This window comes from Erigeron canadensis, chromosome 8 (assembly GCF_010389155.1).
Source record: "Erigeron canadensis isolate Cc75 chromosome 8, C_canadensis_v1, whole genome shotgun sequence".
NCBI classification, from domain to species: domain Eukaryota; kingdom Viridiplantae; phylum Streptophyta; class Magnoliopsida; order Asterales; family Asteraceae; genus Erigeron; species Erigeron canadensis.
The window spans coordinates 37958531-37979681 of record NC_057768.1 but is presented as its reverse complement, the minus strand read 5'-3'; the positions used below and the strand labels follow the sequence as shown (position 1 = coordinate 37979681).

The 21151-nt window shown below is 33.4% G+C and overlaps 2 protein-coding genes across 2 annotated transcripts; both read left to right on the top strand.

The window, feature by feature from the left end:
- Positions 1-360: 360 nt before the first annotated feature.
- On the top strand, positions 361-5935 carry LOC122579355 (RING finger protein 10). Its single transcript, XM_043751518.1, has 9 exons — positions 361-775; positions 2007-2053; positions 2177-3385; positions 3774-3862; positions 4058-4160; positions 4274-4378; positions 4617-4731; positions 5305-5457; positions 5576-5935. The coding sequence occupies exons 1-9, from the start codon at positions 595-597 to the stop codon at positions 5719-5721; spliced, it is 2148 nt and encodes a 715-aa protein (XP_043607453.1). The 5' UTR covers positions 361-594; the 3' UTR covers positions 5722-5935.
- A 1440-nt stretch (positions 5936-7375) lies between these two features.
- On the top strand, positions 7376-9851 carry LOC122578547 (N-alpha-acetyltransferase MAK3). The gene is made up of 4 exons (XM_043750526.1): positions 7376-7691; positions 7781-7901; positions 8014-8069; positions 9477-9851. Exons 1-4 carry the CDS (start codon positions 7524-7526, stop codon positions 9726-9728), a joined length of 597 nt encoding a protein of 198 aa, XP_043606461.1. The 5' UTR covers positions 7376-7523; the 3' UTR covers positions 9729-9851.
- Positions 9852-21151: the final 11300 nt, after the last annotated feature.

Here is a 21151-nt window from a genome sequence, read left to right as displayed (position 1 = left end):
ATGAGTTCATATTGCTTCTCACGCACAACCTAATTAATATTTTACATGAGTTTTTCATACATCTTTGTTATAACAATAATTGTTCATATTTCTCGCAAACACCAAATCAATTTATGCATACCATTATAATACACATACACATAAATATTATCCATTCACATCTTTACTCACAAACACTCAAAAATAAATATCTTCCACTCTTATCACAATAATTTTGTTTCCAAACATTTTTTCATATCATCATAAATCTTATGAATAACTTTGATGTGATAGTAGTTTTCGAAAAAAACTTTGATGTGATAGTCATAGTCTACTAATAGAAAAACGGAGGGAAATGAACAAGGGTGCACATACGAAGAAAAAATAATCAAGAAGGGTAAAACTTAAAAAACCATCGTTCATCCATTCAGTCGGTAGAGGTGGAAGATGCTTTCGGATCCAAACAAGACAATCTCCTCTCTAGTCGTCGTCATCGTCATCGTCATCGTCATAAATAAATAAATAAATAGATTGGCCTCTTCCTCCTTCCCTCCCTAATCCACCTACAGCTAACTAACTTCTTCTCTCTCTCTTAAGATAAAGTAATAAATTTCTATGTCCATCTTGCCCTCGCAAAATCTAGGTTCAACATCGTCATCACCGTCACATATAAATTCTCAAAACCCTAGTATTAATCATGGATCAACAGAACTTGACTCACCTCCTCCCCACCATCAATCACACTCTTTTCAATCTCTTCGTATCTCGTCGGATCACCCAGTCAACAATTTCACAGGTTTCTATTTATTTATTTCTCTCTCTTTTTTTTATTTATTTTTTGTATACATTCCCCTGATTTGAAACCCTAGAATATTTATTGTATATATACTATTTTTTATAACTTAAGGTTAAGTAGAATTGCTTGATACGGCTTATTAAAATAATAAAAGCTCAGCTCGATATCTGCTCGTTTCGAGATTCGAACTCAGCTTGTGAGCAAGCTTGAGGTCGGATCTTATTGTTAGTTTAGCTTAAATTATGAAAAACGTAACGAGATATATATAGGAGGTGAAGAATTTACTCATTTAGTTAATTTGTCTCTTATCGATAATATTAAAGAAATAAAATTCATAAAGTTGTATGGATATAATGAATGGCTTCTTATGCAGATCACGATTACGAATGGCAATTAGTAAATTATATATATAGCATATTGTTAAACTCAATTATATATTAACTCTTTTAGGATCATGTGCTTAACCAAACACCAAGTTTGAAGCTTGAGCTCAACAAGCTTTAAGTTAAGAACAAGCTTGGGCTCGATGTTTTAACGAGTCAAACTTGAGTAGCTCGCAAACAAATCACACTTCGAGGAGTATTCATATTATATTATAATAATAGATGCTGCCATAATGAATTGTAGTTCAGTGCATACAGTTAGGGAGGTTGAGGTAAAGTCAAGTGGTTTTATGTGCAGTGATATTCTCACTCTCAATCAACATATTAAATGAGAATGGTAGTTAATACGAGTATATAATTTGGTTAATTTTTATCGGCTATATAGATGGGTAGGGTAAGTTAACTAAGATATCACGGTTTGAATGGTTTGATGTGAATTGTTAATCCTGATTGATCACTACATTCTGTGAGAAAGAACCCAACATTCAAAAATGATGACACTGTAATGTAATGTAAGCTGTGTATGACACTGTAATGTAATGTAAGCTGTGTATTGTAAGATTGCCCTAAATTGTGTTTCAAGTGTTTTTTTTATTAGTTAGAAAGGTATTTGCATTTATTTGAACAGGGAAAATTTGTGTAAAGAAAATCGGTTGGTTTATATAATTTTATTAAAAGTTATGTATACTTTACAAAATATATATATATATATATATAGCCAGTTGAAGAAAACATAGGAATTCCTATTGGTGTATAGAAAGTTACTTTTAAATATCCCTTTGCTTTTAATGGATCAAGATATTGAGAGTGGACTAACAGATTGTTGTTACGTTTTTACTTATATGTAGAATCAGCTGCTGCAGCACCGGAAGTTTCTGGTGGATCTTCCAAAAAGGTGAACTCTTGATGACAAAAAGAAATATATCTGTATATGCTTACATACGCTTTAGATGCATTTACACAGTTACACTGAATTATGACTTACAAATTCATTATGGTATTTCTTTGATTGCTAAAGGTGAAAGATGAAAATAAACTAAATGGAAAGAAGATGCCTTTTCAGAAAAATGTTTCTGGCCAATCCAGTGTTGGATTTTCTCAACCCATAGGCTCATCGGGTGGTCATCGGGGATCCCGAATCAATCAAGGGGGCGGTCCAACATCAGTGGGACGGAAAGCACAGGGAGGTAATGCTAATCATTTACTGAATTTTCATTATGATCCCATTACTCGTCCACAATCAAGGCCTACTCCTGCAAAAAGATTGCCGAAGAGAAAGCCTTATAACAAAGATTTGTTTCTTCAAGCAAATTATAAGTTTGTGTTGTTGGATTCTGGCAACCATGCTCCTGAGATGATGGATCCGGATAAGATGTTGCAATGGCAGGATATCATATGCTTGAAGTATTTCACCCCTCATGCAGCAACTTGTCCAATATGTTTGGAGGAACTTTTGTGTCCACAGATGACGTCATGTGGTCATATCTTTTGTTTCTCGTGTATATTGAGATACTTTTTGATTGGTGAAGATGATCATAAACGTGAATGCTGGAAAAAGTGTCCTCTATGTTTCATGATGATATCATCAAAAGACTTGTATACCATTTACATTGAGAATGTCAAGCAGCATTGCGTTGGTGATGTCATCGAATTTATGCTTTTGACACGTGATAAAGATTCATTAACTTTAAGTGCAAAACAGAAAGAAATGGTCGATGAACAGGAGGAAGTCTATGACTCCTTTTCAAAGTTCACTTTTACGGGAGATGTTGAGCTATCAGTTAGGAAAGCAATGTCAGATTTAGATAGTTGGCTTGCTAGAGCAGAGTCGGGGCTTGTTGATGACCTGGAAAGACTTCCATATGTCTGTGCGGCAATGGAACAACTAGAAGAAAGGAAGAAATATTGGAAGGAACATAGGGATGTCGATGGGATCAACTCTCGTAAAGTTAAATCTATACATGGAGGTTCTCCACCAAGTTTAAATTTTGGTTCTTTTATGTCTGAAGAACTTCCAACTGGTGTCAATGATGAATCGTTTCTCGAGGCTGGATCAGAGATGGTTAACATTAATGAATCTTCATTTACTCAAACTGCTGACATGGACGAAGCAGATGAAGGCCATATTGAAACTTTGTCTTCTTCCTATGATGATAGCAAGGGCATACAGTTCCCATCTGATGGTTCCACAGATAAGAAGATCAAGGGATCATATGATTTTTATCAGGTAACTCTAAATATTCTTCTTTTGCCAGGATGTCTCTTTTTTTTTTTTTTTTTTTTTTTTTTTAATCTTTTTCTCACATGACACCATTATCCAAATCCCCAAGAATACTTCCCAGTTACAAAAATAACAAGAATCTCGTGGACAACAGTTAGTGCCTTTAGTCTTTTGTAATGATAAGTATTGGTAAGAATATAACTATATCTTTGTGTTTTGCCGATAAAGACAATGCTGCAGTTGTTTTTGAAATATCCAAAAAAAAAGAATTTGTATTTGTATTTGTAATGGTTATTAGTACAGCTTAGGTAAATAGTTTGAAATTTAGTAAAATTAATCTATTGTTTGAAATTTAGTAACATTAATCTATCTCTCCATATATTGCTTATTTCAGGCAGCTGATGGTCAGCACCTCATACTCCATCCACTGAATATGAAGTGCCTTCTACACCATTATGGAAGCTACGATAGGCTTCCTCAAAGGTCGGGAGTTCTCAATATACTTAAGAATCAAGTTTCTCTCAAGAAACTCTTTGTTCTCATGAAACTACTATTTGTTATCTAATATATGGTACTTCCAAGATGCTTTTGTAGCTCTACCTGCAAGTGCTAATTGTAATTAAAATTCAGATGTTTCTTTATATCCTTAATTCTAAAATTAAAATTTACAAATTGCAGGGTCAGTGGTAAGATTTTGCAGCTGGATTCTATTACACAATCTGAAGCCATGAGAAGGCGGTATCGCTACCTGAGCCATTTTTCTTTGACAACAACATTTCAGGTATGTTGCCAAACCATAATCCGAAAATTAAAGAAAAGGGGTAGTTAAGAAATCTTCCCTCTGCGAACAAATTTGTAATAATTTTGTTTTACTCGTGTGCTGATTAATTTCAGCTTTGTGAAATCGATCTCACTGGAGTGTTGCCTCCTAGTTCCCTTTCTCCTTTTGAGGATGAGCTGAAAAGTAGGGAAAAGCAGCGGAAAAGGGTTGCCAGAAAGGTCTGTATGTGCTACTACCAGGAACCTATAATATCTTTTGATTTGTTTATTGTTATGACACGTAATAGTAGTACGGGGAGTCGGGGAATGGTCCCCTTCTAGTGTTACTCGGTTTCATTGTAGCAACAGTACTTAGATTCGAAGTTCAAATATAATACTGTTGCGTTTTTTGCTGTTTTTTCTAACTTGCGAGCACACTTGGATAACAATTTTCTTGGTCTTACACTCTTACATGCAGGAACAACAGGAGAAAGTCAAGGCAGAAGCCGCCGCTGCAAATTATGGGCCTGTAGCGTTTGATAGTCAAGCTTCTTATGATTATGCTCCTGCTTTCTCCTTGGATGATTTTGAAGGTATATAAATGTTCCCTTATTTGGTTTTTGATGTAATTGTCATGATCTCGAGCCCCTGGGTGGTTATCTATCTTTCTTGTGTAGTCTAGTCTTCTCCCCACACACCAAAAAGATTAATCTTTTGTTGTTCACTCATCTTTGAATAACTCGTCTATATATTTAGGTTACTGATTGTTTCTTTAATCAATCATGAATCAGTATGGCTTTATCCTTATGATCTAATCTACATTCTGATGCATGTTTAAAGGATTGACAATCCATGATACAATACAATTTAAGTTTTTATAGACTCATCTGATTCCTCTTGGACCATGTGGAGTTGTAGGATGGGTTTTTGTGTCTTTATCTGAATATCGTTTGATGTCTGAATTCCACTGCTTCTTCAACATGTATCAGCTGATGTTGTGTCTATCACTTGAACTGTTTATATACTTCACCTTTTACTAATCCTTTTATGGCTTAAAGGAGAATTAATTTTTCTCTTATAATTAATTGAAGTACTGCTTTTGGGGCCCAGCTGATATTAATGATTTGTAGCGATAAGCTCTGAAATATTTACCCTTTGATTTGAAGCTTTAGGAAGCTCTTCCGTAACATCGTCTAGCCCTCCATCAGCTGTGGAAAGGCCACTATTTTCAAATGTTGCCAGGCTTGGTTTTGCTGCAGCTCATGATTCTCCTACACTAAGAGTAGAGGAACCCCAAATGTCAAGTGGTTCTTCACCTGGTATTACTCGAAATTGTATTTGCCGTCTATCTTTGACTACACTTTAGTTTTATATAACAAGTACAAGATGTCAGATTATCAGATGTCATTCTTATAATATATTGGATTGTTTATACAGCCGTACCATCAGGAGGCATGCCATCTTTCGCAAATATTATATCGAGAGCAAAACCTGTTGAACCTAAGGCAACCACTGAGATTGGAAAGAAAGGAAAGAAAGCTAATAAAGTCCTCTTATCAACCTCGGGTGGTCGTCGCTATTAGTTAGTATGGGTGATGAATGTATTCATGTTCGAGAAGTAAATAGATAATCAGGGTTTATCAGACAGATTTTATAATTTGGTTGTTAATGTGGTTGATGTGGATATTTTTGCAAAGTCAGCCAAAGGAAACGACATGTTTGTACCATTAAAAATGTGTTATGTCACAAGACATTCATATAATGTTCTTTGTAAGTGAATGTGATTTTGCTTTGTAATTTGGAATTCACAAATGATTGCTTGGTAGGATCCAGTTGATAGCTTTGTGTATTGTTCCAAACTAGATGAATACCCGAGCAATACGGCGGTTCGTCGGTGGTGGCGGTGTCGAGTGAGATAGATAATTTGATATAAAATAATTATGTGATTGAAGGAGTTAATGAAAATAATTTAATAGATAAACGATGTATGCTATAAATGTTTTAAGAGATTAAGAGATTCTAAAAATAGAATACCTAGTTTGTATTATAAGGGAGTATAGATATAAATATATATATATATATATATAGATATAGATATAGATATACTTGCAACACATAAACATGTAGTAGACAATACAAGGCAAATTGGCAAAATTGGGGAGGTCACTTCCACCAGCTTTCATAATCTACTGCATAATAGTTCTCTAGAAACTCACAGACGTTGGATCGCACTCATCAGATATATCTAAACTTTAAAGCAACAGTTTTTGAACAACATTTTCCACAAGAGTTGAATAAAATAGCTAGCAGCTTCAAGCCTTCAATATCTTCCAACCCATGGCAGTAGTCTCTACTTGGGTTTTGATGGGTGCTAGAACTCCAAACGTACATAAAATCATAAATAGATATAGCAGTCAATACTTTTCAAAAAAAGTTGATCACATCCGGCTCTACAATTGTTAATAGACTAAGCCATCACTTTAGGCTTCCAAAAAATTCAACTTTTTTTATAGTAAGCTTAGTGTTTAGACTTTGGGTTGGATGCCATTATATGCTTTCCATTAGATTAACGTTTTTATTGGTTTTTTAAATCAATATTTACAAATTTTTTTACTAATAGTTATTAGCTGAGCTACACTTATTTTTTGCATTCGATAACTTTAAATTGGAAGTTAAGAATAGGGTACTCAAAAATTGATCTCGCTTAATACTCCAAAAAAGTTTAAATCGACACTGAGTCGATTCAACTTAACTATTGGATTAAATTCAAATGGTCAAGATTAAAACTTAATGTTTAAAACTTTATTTAATTCAATGGATAAAATTGATCTAATCTTATTTATAAAACCGGACCAAATTTAGAGGATATCAATCATGAATTTTCTTCTAACAAATAAAGTACTTTTTTTCTACGCAATCTAAGGGGGTGTTTTGTACAATGGAATGGAAATGATGGAAATGGAATGAGAAACACTTCTCATGTTTGGTTGTAATGGAGAATAGGAAAGAAAATCGAGAATAGGGAATCTCCATTCCCTCAATTCTCTATGAAATGTAGATAATTGATGGGAATGAGAATTTTTAAAATTTTATTTATTTTAGTGATGTTATATGTATTAAATTTGATTATTATTTAAAATTTAGTATTTTTTATATATTCTTGTACCAAACGACGGAATCGATTCTCTTTCCCTTTTGTGTTATATTAACGGCGTAGAAAAACACCGTTGATCTAATAATTTCCGGTGAATGAATAATATAACCTAAAAATCACAAACATAATAATAGATCAGCGGCGGTATTTAATAACAGAATATAATACTCGATATATATATATGATTGATAATTGATTGTCTGCGGCGGGCCATTGATCGATTGTTAAGAAATGGATGGTGGCAATGAAAGGGACGACGATGAGATAGAATACGTTAGTTACGGCGGTGAACATCATTTACCGCTGATTATGCGGCTTGTTGATGAAGAACTTAGTGAACCTTATTCCATCTTTACCTATCGTTACTTTGTTTATCTCTGGCCCAATCTCTCCTTCCTTGTATGCCACTATATATCTATCTTTTTTTTCTTCTCAAGTTGTTTTATTTATTTAATTATTATTAGATTAAGATGTATATTGTGTTGTAGGCATTTCATAAGGGGAAATGTATAGGAACTGTTGTATCGAAAATGGGAGAGCATCGGAATACGTTTAGAGGTTACATTGCTATGCTTGTCGTGCTTAAACCTTACCGTCACAAAGGCATTGGTAACGCAAAGATTCTTATGTTTATGTATATTTGTGATTCACGCGCAAGATATATTATCTTGAAAACGATGATTTTTGATTATGCCATTTGATAAAAATTATGTTGTTGCAGCTACAGAACTTGTGACTAGATCCATTAAAGTGATGATGGAATCGGGTTGTGAAGAGGTAATTTAATTAGACTCTGCTAGTTTATATTCTTGTGCAATCACACAGACAACCTATCTATCTCGTTTATACGTTTCCCAATCAACACATTGATAAATTAAGACATACCTATTTTGATTTCATTTTGTAATATCACAAGAAAGTATAGGTTCATTACATTAACAACAAAGATATGGGAATTTACATCGTGTGTCAGAGCTAAATGTTTAAATGATATATGTTTGGTTTGGGAAGGGTTCAGTCATATTTCTGATGTGATATAAAAACAATGATAGTAGACATAATTGGGTAAGGGGGTCAGTTTCTAACGGCTAATATGCAACAGGTCAACCCATGTCGGGTTTCCATTAATCCGAAATCTTTTTTGTAAAATTTATTCACCAGTTCCCAAGTTTGCTTAAAAGGAAAGTTCTTGATTAGAATGGTTAAGGTTGAGCTCTAATTCATCATTTATAATTAGACTTATATACTTGTACCCATCCTTAATAAGTGCAATCTGCAACATACCTCAGCTCAACGTAACGATGGGCTAAACTTTACAAGATGTTGCCTCATCATCTGTAGTTCTTTTTGTTTAATATAGAGGTAGATGGCTTATCTTGCAATAATCTGTAGCGCGCGTGGTACATAGTATTATGATTAGATGCCTCGACAGCATGATCACATATTGTAGTGAGCTTGTTTGATACTTATAATCCTAATGTTACAATATATCTTTGTTTGATTGGACGTATGTTACTTTTATTGATGCAGTGGTTTGTTATTGACAGGTTGTCTTTTCCGATAGATGGATAGTTTAGTTGAAACTTTATTCTTAATAGTGTTATCGTGCACTTAGTTAACAGTGGGTATGATAATATCAACCCGTCTATGAATAATTATCAATTTGGCACCTAATATAAAAAAAAAAAAAAAAAAAAAAAATCAATTTGGCATCTAGACATCAGCAGAATCTTGAGAACAATCTAAGAACCCAAGTAGATAAGTAGAGAACTATCCATGAACAAATAATTTCTCTTTATCATTTAAGGAAAGGGAAGGGAAGGGAAATTAAGCAAGTCCTATATGCCATCTAATTGTTATAAATATCATATAAAGAGATCAAAGACATTTTATCCTAGAATAAAGGGGTGTTTGGTTGTGTGTTTCGAAAGTGATTATATAATATTGAATCATCAAAAAGTTAGATGGTAATTAGTTAGATGGTAATTAGTTATCAACAAATCTATAAATGTTTTATGATTGAGGCAACACAACAGGAAAAGCCCAGTTGTAAATTACAACTCTCCAAGTTCAGATGCCGTCACACTTGCTAATTTCAGTTTGATTTGATGCAATATGTGATAATAATTGCTAATTAGTAAAAAGGAAGCTGGTTATCTGATAATTATCTTTTTCTTTTTGGAGGTAACGTTGGAAGCGGAAGTTACAAATAAGGGGGCCCTTGCATTATATGGCCGTCTTGGTTTTATAAGAGCAAAAAGGCTTTTTAGATACTACTTGAACGGTGTTGATGCTTTTAGATTGAAGCTGCTATTTCCTCGTCCAGAATTACCACCCTCTCACCTCAATGTTCATTCCCAGTCCCACTTGGTGGTGCCGCCAGTTCTTGAGAATTATGGAGCAAATGAAACACAAAAAGATTGGTCCTTAAATTAGGTTCAGGATAGAAGTTCTATTTAGGAAGCAAGATATATTGTACCTTTTGCTGGACTTGTAGGCAGGTAAGGATCAAGGACGTGGTTATGCTTACCCATTATAAAGTTCATTTGTCAGACTCTATTGATTAGCTTCCAATTTTGTTATTTGTACTGTTTATCAACATAGACATAAGTATCTTTATGATTACATACGTATACAATAGATTCCGACCTTCTAAACTCAATTGGAAATCTAGCAAAAAGCTTCAACGGGCTGCTTTGGGACTCATATTTGAACTTACCAAAACACACCCATTTTAAGTGAGTCTTAATTCTTTTGAAAGGCCTAATCACGTGCTAACATTACCTATTTTTAGATTTTACCGAAACAGTATACACAAGAAGTTATAGCCACTTCAAAAGCGCAAAATATGCAAATCTTTAAGACTAGATCTAGTCTATCTTACTTAATAAAACTTTTTCTTATTTTTGTGGGTTTGTTGCCTTTACACGGTAAGACCCGATCAAAAAATGACAATTTTGTTATTTGTACTCTTTATCAATATAGACATAAGTAATTAAGTATGTTTACGTATACAATAGATTCTGACGTTCTAAACGGAAAGGACTTGACTCGGTTTATGAAAAGAAACTAGAATTTTTTTTTTTTTTAAAACTAAAACATAGGTATTCCACTGAGCCGCAGTGGGAGGATTCATCCCCCACTGCGCCGCAATCAAGGTTGGGACCGAAACAAAATTTCCAGAGATATTCCACTGAGCCGTCGTGGGAGCACAAATTTCTCAAAAACCACATTTTGACACTTAAAAACAACTTGCAACTCATCCAAACTTCAAAATAGTTTACTAACATCCAAAATGACCCAAAAACGTTGAATACAACATCAAATGAGTTACCAACCTTTACTTGAACATATCCATAGTTTACCAAACCAAATGGGTCACTTGCCCGAATTACCCAAGTTGTCAAAGCACCTATTTGACACAATATCAACTACAAACTTACAAATTCAGGATTACAAGACTCAAAATGATGACATTACAATATTTTCATACAAAAGGACACAAAATGTACAAAAGCTACCTTCAAAATCACTAGCAACTTCTACAATCCATAACTTTATTAGTTCCTTCTTCCGGAACCACCTATCAAAAGGGTAAACAACTAAAACATAAGCGAATGCTTAGTGAATAAACTTGCATACAAATATATATACGAAGGAGGGCAAAAACACAAAAGACTATCGCATGTAGCCAATGGTACCGTCATACTATCACTTGCATACTCACTTTTGCCCTAAGAAACACATACATGGATCCATATACGCTAACAATAATCAAAGAGGTTCTTAGGCCTCATCTCAATACAACTATAGGGTTCTTAGGCCCCGATCTCAAAATTAGGCCCTAACGCCGAATCGATTACCACACACGGAATCCACCAGCGTATGGTAATCGACCCAACGCACATATAAGAGTATGCAAATTTACTCACCTCCTCCGCAACTAACAATAATCAAGAATTCAAGATTGCCAAAACAAATGCAAAGCTTTCAACCTAACAAATCAATACAATATGCACATAAGACTTTATTCACAAACTTGCCTAACGCACTTAGCTATACTATCAATTCACTAGCATTCCTATTCACCCAAACTCATTCTCTTTGAGTTGGCTCAATTCCAAATCTCATTTAACAAAATTCAATATTTCAAAGTGAAATAGTCCGGATACCTTGCATTAAAAATAAATAATTAAAAACCATCTGGACCAGATGGGAACTTTATGATCAAGGAAATGCAAGTAATAACCAGTTAACAGTGCATGATATACATATTGTGTCCAGATACCTTGCATTAAAAATAATCAATTAAAAACCTTCTGGACCAGACAGGAACTTTATGATCAAGGAAATGCAAGTAATAACCAGTTAACAGTGCGTGATATACATATTTTGGCCTAATTTACATACCATACTAACAAGATAAACACTCTACAAGTGTCTTACATAGCAAAACAAGCAAACACTTTATTAAATATTTGAGATTCTATGTAGTATTTAAATTACATCTAGATACCGAACAATTCACTTTTATAATCTATCTATTCAAACATGATCCCATGTTCATGTGTATACCACAAAAGATAAACCTGCCTTACCAGTTTGACTTAGTCATCTTAAATGCAATGCAAGCTACAAGAATAGCCTAAATACACATGATCAAACCTCAAGTACAAGCAAGAAAAATTAAAAAATGTGTTCAGGTGTTCAGATTTGTGAATACAAAATCAAATTGAAATATTTAAAAATTTATGTAACCCCATTATATAAAAACGTCAATAATACAAAGTAGAGCAAGTAAAAGAGTAGCTGAATTACATGATCAGGTGTGATAGTAACACAATCAAACACCCAAAGTACAAGCCTCAAAGTACAAGAGCATTTGAAACAGGTGACTAGGTGTTATAGTAGTTGGAAAAATAATACAAAAGCAGTTGAATACAACAACATATGTAACCCCGTCAAAACCACAAAAAGTAAGGGACTTCCAAAGCTAAAGCAATCCCCAGTACAACAGCCTAAATACACACTATCAAACCCTCAAGTACAAGTCTCAAAGTACAAGAGAGACTGAAACATGTGATCAGGTGTGTTAGTACAATTGATAATACAGAAGCAATTGGAAATTTTAAAAACATATGCAACCCCAATATTAAAAACATTAAAACCAACACGTCAAAACCAGAAAACCTAAGGGACTTCAAAAGCTAAAGCAATCTCCTCTAAAACAACAACCTAAATACACACAATCAAACACCCAAAAGTACAAGCCTCAAAGTACAAGAGCATTTGAAATGGGTGATTAGGTGTTATAGTCGTTGGAAAATACAAAGCAGTTGAAAATTATAACATATGTAACCCCATTACTTAAAAAGTAGGGGAGTTCAAAAGCTATAGTAATCCCTGCTAAAACAACAACCTAAATACACACAATCAAACACCCAAAGTACAAGCCTCAAAGTACAAGAACATTCTGACAGAATTGGTCTTCTGTCTTGTAATGAATAAACTGAACATTTGAGGACATTTTCAAGAAAAACTATCAAAGTAAAAGTTGTAGACAAATGAGTTAAGATTAACCTCCAACTGGAATTACTCAAAAATACTAAAGCAAACGAAATATATGATTTTTCTACTGAAACTGGTCAAAACTGTAATTTGGTATGAATATTTTATAAACTTTAACAATTTTTATCTCCTAATCCATAAAGTTCCAGGAGTTCATACTAGGTGGAAGGTAATTTCAATGTGTTGTGAACTTAAAATAAAATCATGGGATTTTTCTAACAATTAGAACATCAAGAACTTTTATAAAACTTCTGATGTCGCAAGCAGTGCCCATTCGGGACAGTTTGTGTTTGGATAATTTTTACGGACACCAAATATCATCTAAAAATTCACCAAAAATTCACAAAAATACTAGATACATGTAAGTCACTGTGTAAAAATCATGAAGGTCCAAATAATTCGTCTTGACCCCAAAATAGTAGCTATCATTTCTTAAAAATAAAGTATAAAACAGAAAATTTGTAAGTAATCTTATAAATGGCATAATGGCTAGGTAATGAACTAAGAACCATAATGGGCTAACCTGGCCCAAATAATGAACCCATAAGGAACACAAATCAGTAGGCCCACTTGGCCCAATAAGCCTTATAGCCCAATAACCACTATGACCCATTAAGCACCTAACCCAAATAAGGTAAAGCCCAATAACTAATGTAAGCCCAAAACATTTAAAAGCCCATGACACTTAAGACCCAATTGGTAATGGCCCATAACACTTAAACGAACTTCATGAACCAAGTAATCGTAAGACAAATCGAGGAATATACGAGTTGAAGATAAGTATAATCAAAATAAAACAAAGATAATTAAGTGAGATTGACATAAGTAATTATGTTAACCAAGCTATACATTGATATCGCAAATGTTAATTCACGCTAAAATCAGTTACACAACAAATGATGAATAAAGAATAACATAACTTAATATGGCATTTCTATATGATAACCTAATATATCAAGTGAAACTGCAAATGAAGCCAAGTTGCCGAAAATCTAACAACTTATAACTACGCACGTAATTAAAGTAACCTTTTACACCATCAATCGCTACAACCAAACAGTGCGAATGTTAGCAATATACTTGGATTCCACAATTGATAGCAACATAACGAAAGTGGCATTTCTAAGTGATGGCTTGAGATAGGAACTTACGTGTATTAGTCCTATCGTAGGGATAGTCTTGGCTTTGAAATGTGATTGGAAACGTGACGGATGTATGATGGAGCGATTGATGGGAAGTACCCATTTTGGATAAGTGAATATAATATGCGGCATATCAAGGTGAGTCATAGCCCCCTTTCAAACTATTTTATGTGTTTAATTATCGGGGTGAAAAACATGATATATAAATTAAATTGCTTTTGTATATATATGAAATGGTTCTTGATATTATGATTATGAATTGAAATTATTTCGTATGTTCAAATGTGATGAATGTTTTATGATGAGCTTGAGTTCTGTCAACCCGTTTCGTCGGTACATTACTATTTACTCCGAAAGAGGAGGCCTGTAGTTAGAGAGTTGCGCAACTAGGATTCGTCCACCCACCCATAGTGTAACGGTAGAAGGTTAGTTGCCTTTGTGACGACTTTCACTTCTAGTCCGACCATAGGGTGTTCTAGCTACCTTACTTTAAGTGGTCGTCCCCATGGCACGACCCTATTTTATATTTAAAGCACTTGATTGACAGCTTGTGCTATTATTCCAATTAATTTTATTATGGGACTTGAAAAAATGGTAGTAGTAGTGGCTCAAGCATTTACTCATCAAAATTATGTAAATTATTCCTTCGTGGCTAAATGAAATTGATATTGAATTATGCCTTGTGGCTAAGTGAAATTGATATTAATATTGTTGATAATTGGAAATTGTTTGAATCTACGGATTGGGTATCGTCCCTCATATGTTATCTTGAAAGACGTTGAAATTGGTGATATTGAAACGATTTTGGTAACCGAATGATTTTGATATGGTATACGATTAATCGATTTATATACTTTTTCTCTCCTGATGATTTGACAAATGAGAACCTGAAATTTTATTATGGATTTTTCCAAGTCTTGATATGACATTGTGGTATTTGGGAAAAACTCGATAATATGATATGAGAATTTTTGTCGGTCATATGGTTTGGGTGTTTCGAAATGTAATAGTAATCGGTTTTCTAAGTAGTAAAACGGTGATGTACCAAGATTTATATAAAAACCTATGCACTCACCAACTAAGTTTTCGTAGCTGACACTTTTTCTTCATGTTTTTCAGGAATTAGCATAAGCTTTGAGGATTTATATGCATCATGATTGTTTGCATTGCACTTTGGAGTCGAATATCAAACCTTGTGAAGGGCAATGGAATCCGCCTTGATCATTGTAGTATACTATTCATGTGCTTGATATTTGTTTCGTGAACTTAATATTCAAGTATGGTGGACGCATTTGTACTTGGAAATTGGTTCACATGCTTGTACATTTGTAAATTCCTTCTTACCAAATAAAGTTGTGGTGAATGTTATTTATAATCCTTTGTTTTGAATACTCGACTTTCTGTACATCTCATTGTTCCGCCTTAGTTGGGGTGTTACATGGTTCACTTCGGCTCAATCGGCACCAATCGATTATGCACTCAACTCTAACAATGCTTGTACAAAACCATCATCTCCAATTTTACCCATAACGGCTGGATTACTTCCAAATACATGATCGGCTGCACATCTAAGAGCCCTTACAAACTTCTCCGGGGTCCACAATGACGCCTCCTTCATATGTTTGTGTGATTCCTGTTCATAATTCTATTGGCCACTCTTCTTGATGGCACAAAGGCATGTTGAATCAGTCCAAAACAGAAAACTAAAGGAGGCCATGCGTGTGTAAAGCTTGGCATCAAATTCTAGATCTTTTTCATTAGCTGTATTTTCAATCCAGTGAACCCCTTTGACATCTTGCAGAAAAGCATGTACCTTTTAAAGCTGATCAAGAACACATTGTCTGTTGCTTGATCTTTAACTCTTGCTCCAGTTCTTGACATCACTCCAGCATTGACTCCTTAACCTACAGATTAAGCCAAAAAAGGTAATTAATTTAATATAAAATGCAAATGGTGTATCCAGGAAGCACATGATTTTAGCAAGTCTAGATTCAGCCCTATAACTGTCATCATATGTGATCAGGTGCTTTGCCATTTCAGAATAAGTTTTTGGTTTGTGGTATACACTGATTCCGAGTTCCTTTGGATTTTAATGGTTGTTTTTTACCCATATATTTAGTGTGAAAACGGGTACCATGTTGACTGTATGAAGTCGCTTTTGCTGAAAAGCTAATTCCTGGATACACCACAATCGAGCATGTTAGACACAAATCGTCATGTGTCAAGATCGGTGTTGCTCAACACTGAATGCCTAGGTGATCTTTTCCTAAAAGTCCATTCTCTTTTATCTGGACCTTTACTCTTTACTCATTTCAAGTAAACTACTAAAACTTATATGCTAGTCTTACAATATCTAAATTTGTATCCCTAAGATCTAAATATCTAATCAATAGACATACACATTCCTATATGAATCAACTTGGTAATCAATTCAACATTTACAAATGCAAACCAACATTCCAATTCTCAGAATAAAACACACACACACACACAAATCACACATTGCCTAGATTCAGGAAATCTTTTTCTGCTTTTTTTTGTATACATTCTTAAATTCAAGATAATGCTTTTAAATAGAAGTACTCCATCAAAAATAATAAATATTTAATCAAGATTGCACCTTTAATCAAAACTTAATGTTCTTACAAAATTTTTACATATTTTTTAACCATCAAAAAACATATCACATTTTTTTTGAGAATTCTTACAAAAATTATCACGTACCTATTCTAAAAGTTTTTAAAATTCACAATGCACACAATAACTTAAAACTAACCACAAAAATATCACATTTTGAAAGAGGCATATAGATACAAATAAAAACCGATACATGAAACAATTACGTAATTAAAAATAGATCGTTTACCTTGGCATATAGACGAAAAGTTGACCACGTAGTACTTTTAGAATATAAAACCTCCTTAGATCAGTGTATTCAGAGATATATAAATATTTGATTAATAGAACTTCTGTATCATATACTTGACATAAAAAAGTATATTGGGCCAAACCAACCTGTCTTGACATGATTCAACACACCCAACATAAACCGTTTTGACTCATTACTCAACCTGCCCATTTTTTCACTAATGCATATTAAAAGATCTAAAAGGAGTACCCACCAAGAGAACACATGGGTACATCTGAATCTGAAATACGAATCACCAACCCTTCTGCAATAGCTGTTTTTCCAACCCCAGCTTGATCGAGGAGAATTGGATTATTCTTAGTTCTTCTGCAAAGTATCTGAACAATCTTTCAACTTCAGCATCTCAGCCAACCACGGGATCAATGAGCCCATTACATTTGGATCTTGTTTATTGTGCTTTATTCATCAAAATAATAAACAATACATTGATCTAGGAAGAACAAAAAAGAGAACTTGAAGGACCAAAAAAACAGTTATTTTTTTCTTGATCCTGGGACCTGCCGGATGCTTTAGCAAATGATGACCTTTTTAACATATAAATATTTGCAATCAATATTTGCATAGAGGAGAGACACATAAGGAATAGGTCTACTTATTTATTTTTATAACTATGAATAAAATGTAAAGCATAAATGAACAGTAACGGTTATGAATAATTTTGTCAGGCTCGTAAAAGATGAAGCTACAATCTCAAGAGATCAATTTATAATAACTAACAAACAAAAGACTAACCTCTCGTATGATAGTGACTTTCGCTGTTGGGTCTGTGTGCTTTAGTACCATGTTATGGCAACTTAGTACAACTGCATCATCTAACTACAAATGCCTCGATTGTGCCTCCATTACCACATTAAACCTTTATGGGCTTCTTCAATAGATTTGGTTAGAAACTTGTGATCTCTATCCAAAACGATTGCATAATAATTATCAAAGTTAGTTGATTAGGGTAAATGTGGGGAACCCTAGCCCCAGTAATAGAATTGGATACCTATCGACTCACCTCTTATGAGCCATATGATGCCACAGTAGATAAGGACATGTGGTAATCTCATATATGTCTCTATAAAGCAAAACTTTACAGCAATTTATAACCTTGTTATACACATATAACTACTTTTAACCCAAATTACCACAAAATCAAAACCATAACCTTGTTATACACATAAAATTAAGTAAATAATATTATGATATTCATGACATAAGTATTGAATGTACATCAGAATGCCTGCCCCTTTAAAATATATACCCATGTCATGTATAAAATCTAACTAAATAAAGATTGCAGTATAAAAGCAAGCAGGATCAAAGAACTTAAGAATAAAATCCAGTATACACGTATGATATATGCATCTCATTGCAAGTGAGAAGAAAAATCTGGTTATGTAAGGACTCACAACTAATTTAATACGATAAGGAAAAAATGAATAAAATTTAAATAGTAAAACTATCTGTTTTGTATCATTTAAATACAGTAAATTATTTGCAAATCTAGGCTAAATTACCAAACGAACCATATCAACTCTTCATGATGACCAGAAAAAGCAACAAATAATTGGTTGAGACATTGTATCAAACAATTGGTGGTCATGTGAAAAACAAATCACTGTGAAAATCTTAGAAAATATACATATTTAATGAAAAGAATGATTTATTGAAATAAACCATATCATCTTCGGCTTAGACTACTGGTTCGTAAAGAAAAAAAAATCATAAACAATCCTCAACTAAATTTAATCTAAAGTAGAAAAGTTAGTAAACTTCTAATACAATTTAAGAATGATGAATGATGAATCAAGTAACCTTTGATATGGATATCATGAGTGAAGATCGTGAAGGCAAGAGAAACTTCAATTTGTTGAGTTTGTAAACGATTAAACAAAAAAGAACAATTTGCAAGTAAAAATACCTTTGATTGGAAAATCATTATCCTTAAACAGAGACAGGGGGGGGGGGGGGGGAGGCACAGAGCATGAAACGGTTAGAAGATATAGATGAAGTCGTGTGGTATGAGAGAGATTGTAGACGGTTTATACATCCTTAACCGTTCTAGAGACATTTGAATAATCTTACTGGCTTACATACACAGAAGCCGTCCATTTACCTTAACTGCTTGGGCAAATCAATATAAGTTGGACACGTAGGATCTTTAGTATAAAAAATTCTTCCTAAAGCATGCCACATAGGATATAATTAGAAAAACTTAAGTAGGGATTTATATAGTGTATAGATATATATGTCGGTTTTGGATATGGCGTTGATTCAACGCGGGTAAAAATATTAACGCGGGGAAGAATGAACACAAGAGCCAAACCCAATGTTTCCTTAATTCTTTTCCTATTTAAATACTTTTTCATCTTGTTTGTTCTTTTTAATAAATATATTTGTTTTAACACATATTATACGAGTATATTATATTAGTGCTCAATACTAGTACTCAGGGCCGGGTAGTCTCAAGATATATAAATCTTATAATTATTGAGAAACAAAAAGTATATTACTAATATCATAACTTAATAAATACGAAAGCTAAAAAAATACATATGAAAATTAACCATCTCTTTTAGTTATATTATATATACATCAATTAATATAAGTTGAATGATGATTAGTGGTAAATGATAAACAGTGACTCGCCAAATTTTTGGGATTTTAGCCCATTGTTATTTCTTTAATCTCTCGCATATACCATCGACTTATGAGGACTTAAAACTTACAGAAGGCGGCAATGAATAGTTTCTTTCTTTCTTATAAGTGTAATAAAATCGTTTCTAAATTCAAGTACACTAGAATGATATAAACATAAAATGGTTGTGTGGCTTTTCATACAGATTAATATGTATAGCGACCTCCCTTTCTTTTTCCCGCTGTCGTTCAAACGCAATATTTTGAAAGGCGAAAGGCTAGTACTTTTTCCTTCTCTTGAAATTGCATATGCCAGCCTTACCTCGATTCCCTTCTTTGCCTCCTTCTTCCTCTACTTTTCTTCCTGTTTGGTTTTTTTAATTTTATATTTCAAACTTTTAAATTAGTTGTTGCATCCCATTTTGAATTTTTGATTTATGAATATCATAATGAATATAAAAACAAACAATGCATGTAGTTGAAGCCCGTATCACGCAAGAAGGATTATTTAGGCCCCGCAACGTGGGGCTTTGCACTTTGCTAGTTGTCTTTATAAGTTTGTTTTATATACGGAAGAAATAGTATTCAAAAATAACTAAAATTTAATGATTTAATTAATTATTATATAACAATATGTTAGGGATGAAAATGAAAACAAAATTAAATAATTCTTTAAATACTCGTATATCATTGTGATGGACTGATGGTTTGTATGATATGGTTGTGATATCGATTTTATTGCTTATTATACAAAACAACAACAAAACCCAATCTTTGAACGGGTATTGGAGGAATGAGATGTAGACAGTATGTCTCTACACAAATATAGAGAGATTGTATCCATGATGACCTCCGGCCAAAATGGAATAAGAAGTGTAGAGAGTTTAATTATCATATGTCCATATCTATCGGTCGAGTATTATCTAGCAACATTAAAGAGTAGAGTAGGGTAGCAAATTTATTCTTCAAACAAATTTAAATAAAAAAGATCATTTATCATTAGATAAAGTTTTGAGCATTGTTTCATATAAGCATCATTATCATATAATATATATTTAATTTAATATTACTAATTTTAAGTGGTGTTTGGTTGAAGGGTTTAGAGTGTATGCAGTAATATAAAAAAATAAAATAAAAATATAAAATAAAAAATATGATAATTGGTACCTTATAATGTATTCATTCATTGACCAATAGTGTGTAATACTCCATTACTTAATTAACAATTTGGACGTTCACTCTCATCCGTGACATTGACTGCACAACCTATACGACTGCATGTCAATACCAATACTTATTTGATGTAGATGCACTACAGTTTGATACATTTTCATACAGTATGCAAGTTGAAACTTGAAACAGTTTATAGCTTCTGAGTTACAATGCAAGTTGAAACAGTTTATAGTTTCTGAGTTTCAATCTTATTCGTGAGTTGTGACCAACAACTCAGCAGTACAACACTTTTGATCACATGTCATCTGCCAAGACATTTGACACTTTATATTCTCAAAGTACATTGTTGAGAGTAATTTCATGATAATTGCCTTTCCTGCAATATCTACGTACAGTATTTAGAAAGAAGAAAAGGGAGAGAAGGA

What these genes read in the sequence shown, in the direction of transcription:
- LOC122579355 (XM_043751518.1), top strand. Translation starts at nt 595, where the DNA reads ATGTCCATCTTGCCCTCGCAAAATCTAGGTTCAACATCGTCATCACCG. An exon ending in CTTTGACAACAACATTTCAG is followed by an intron (nt 4,161 to 4,273) that starts GTATGTTGCCAA and finishes GATTAATTTCAG; the next exon opens with CTTTGTGAAATCGATCTCAC. An exon ending in GTCAAGTGGTTCTTCACCTG is followed by an intron (nt 5,458 to 5,575) that starts GTATTACTCGAA and finishes TTGTTTATACAG; the next exon opens with CCGTACCATCAGGAGGCATG.
- LOC122578547 (XM_043750526.1), top strand. Translation starts at nt 7,524, where the DNA reads ATGGATGGTGGCAATGAAAGGGACGACGATGAGATAGAATACGTTAGT. An exon ending in GGCCCAATCTCTCCTTCCTT is followed by an intron (nt 7,692 to 7,780) that starts GTATGCCACTAT and finishes ATTGTGTTGTAG; the next exon opens with GCATTTCATAAGGGGAAATG. An exon ending in TGGAATCGGGTTGTGAAGAG is followed by an intron (nt 8,070 to 9,476) that starts GTAATTTAATTA and finishes TTCTTTTTGGAG; the next exon opens with GTAACGTTGGAAGCGGAAGT.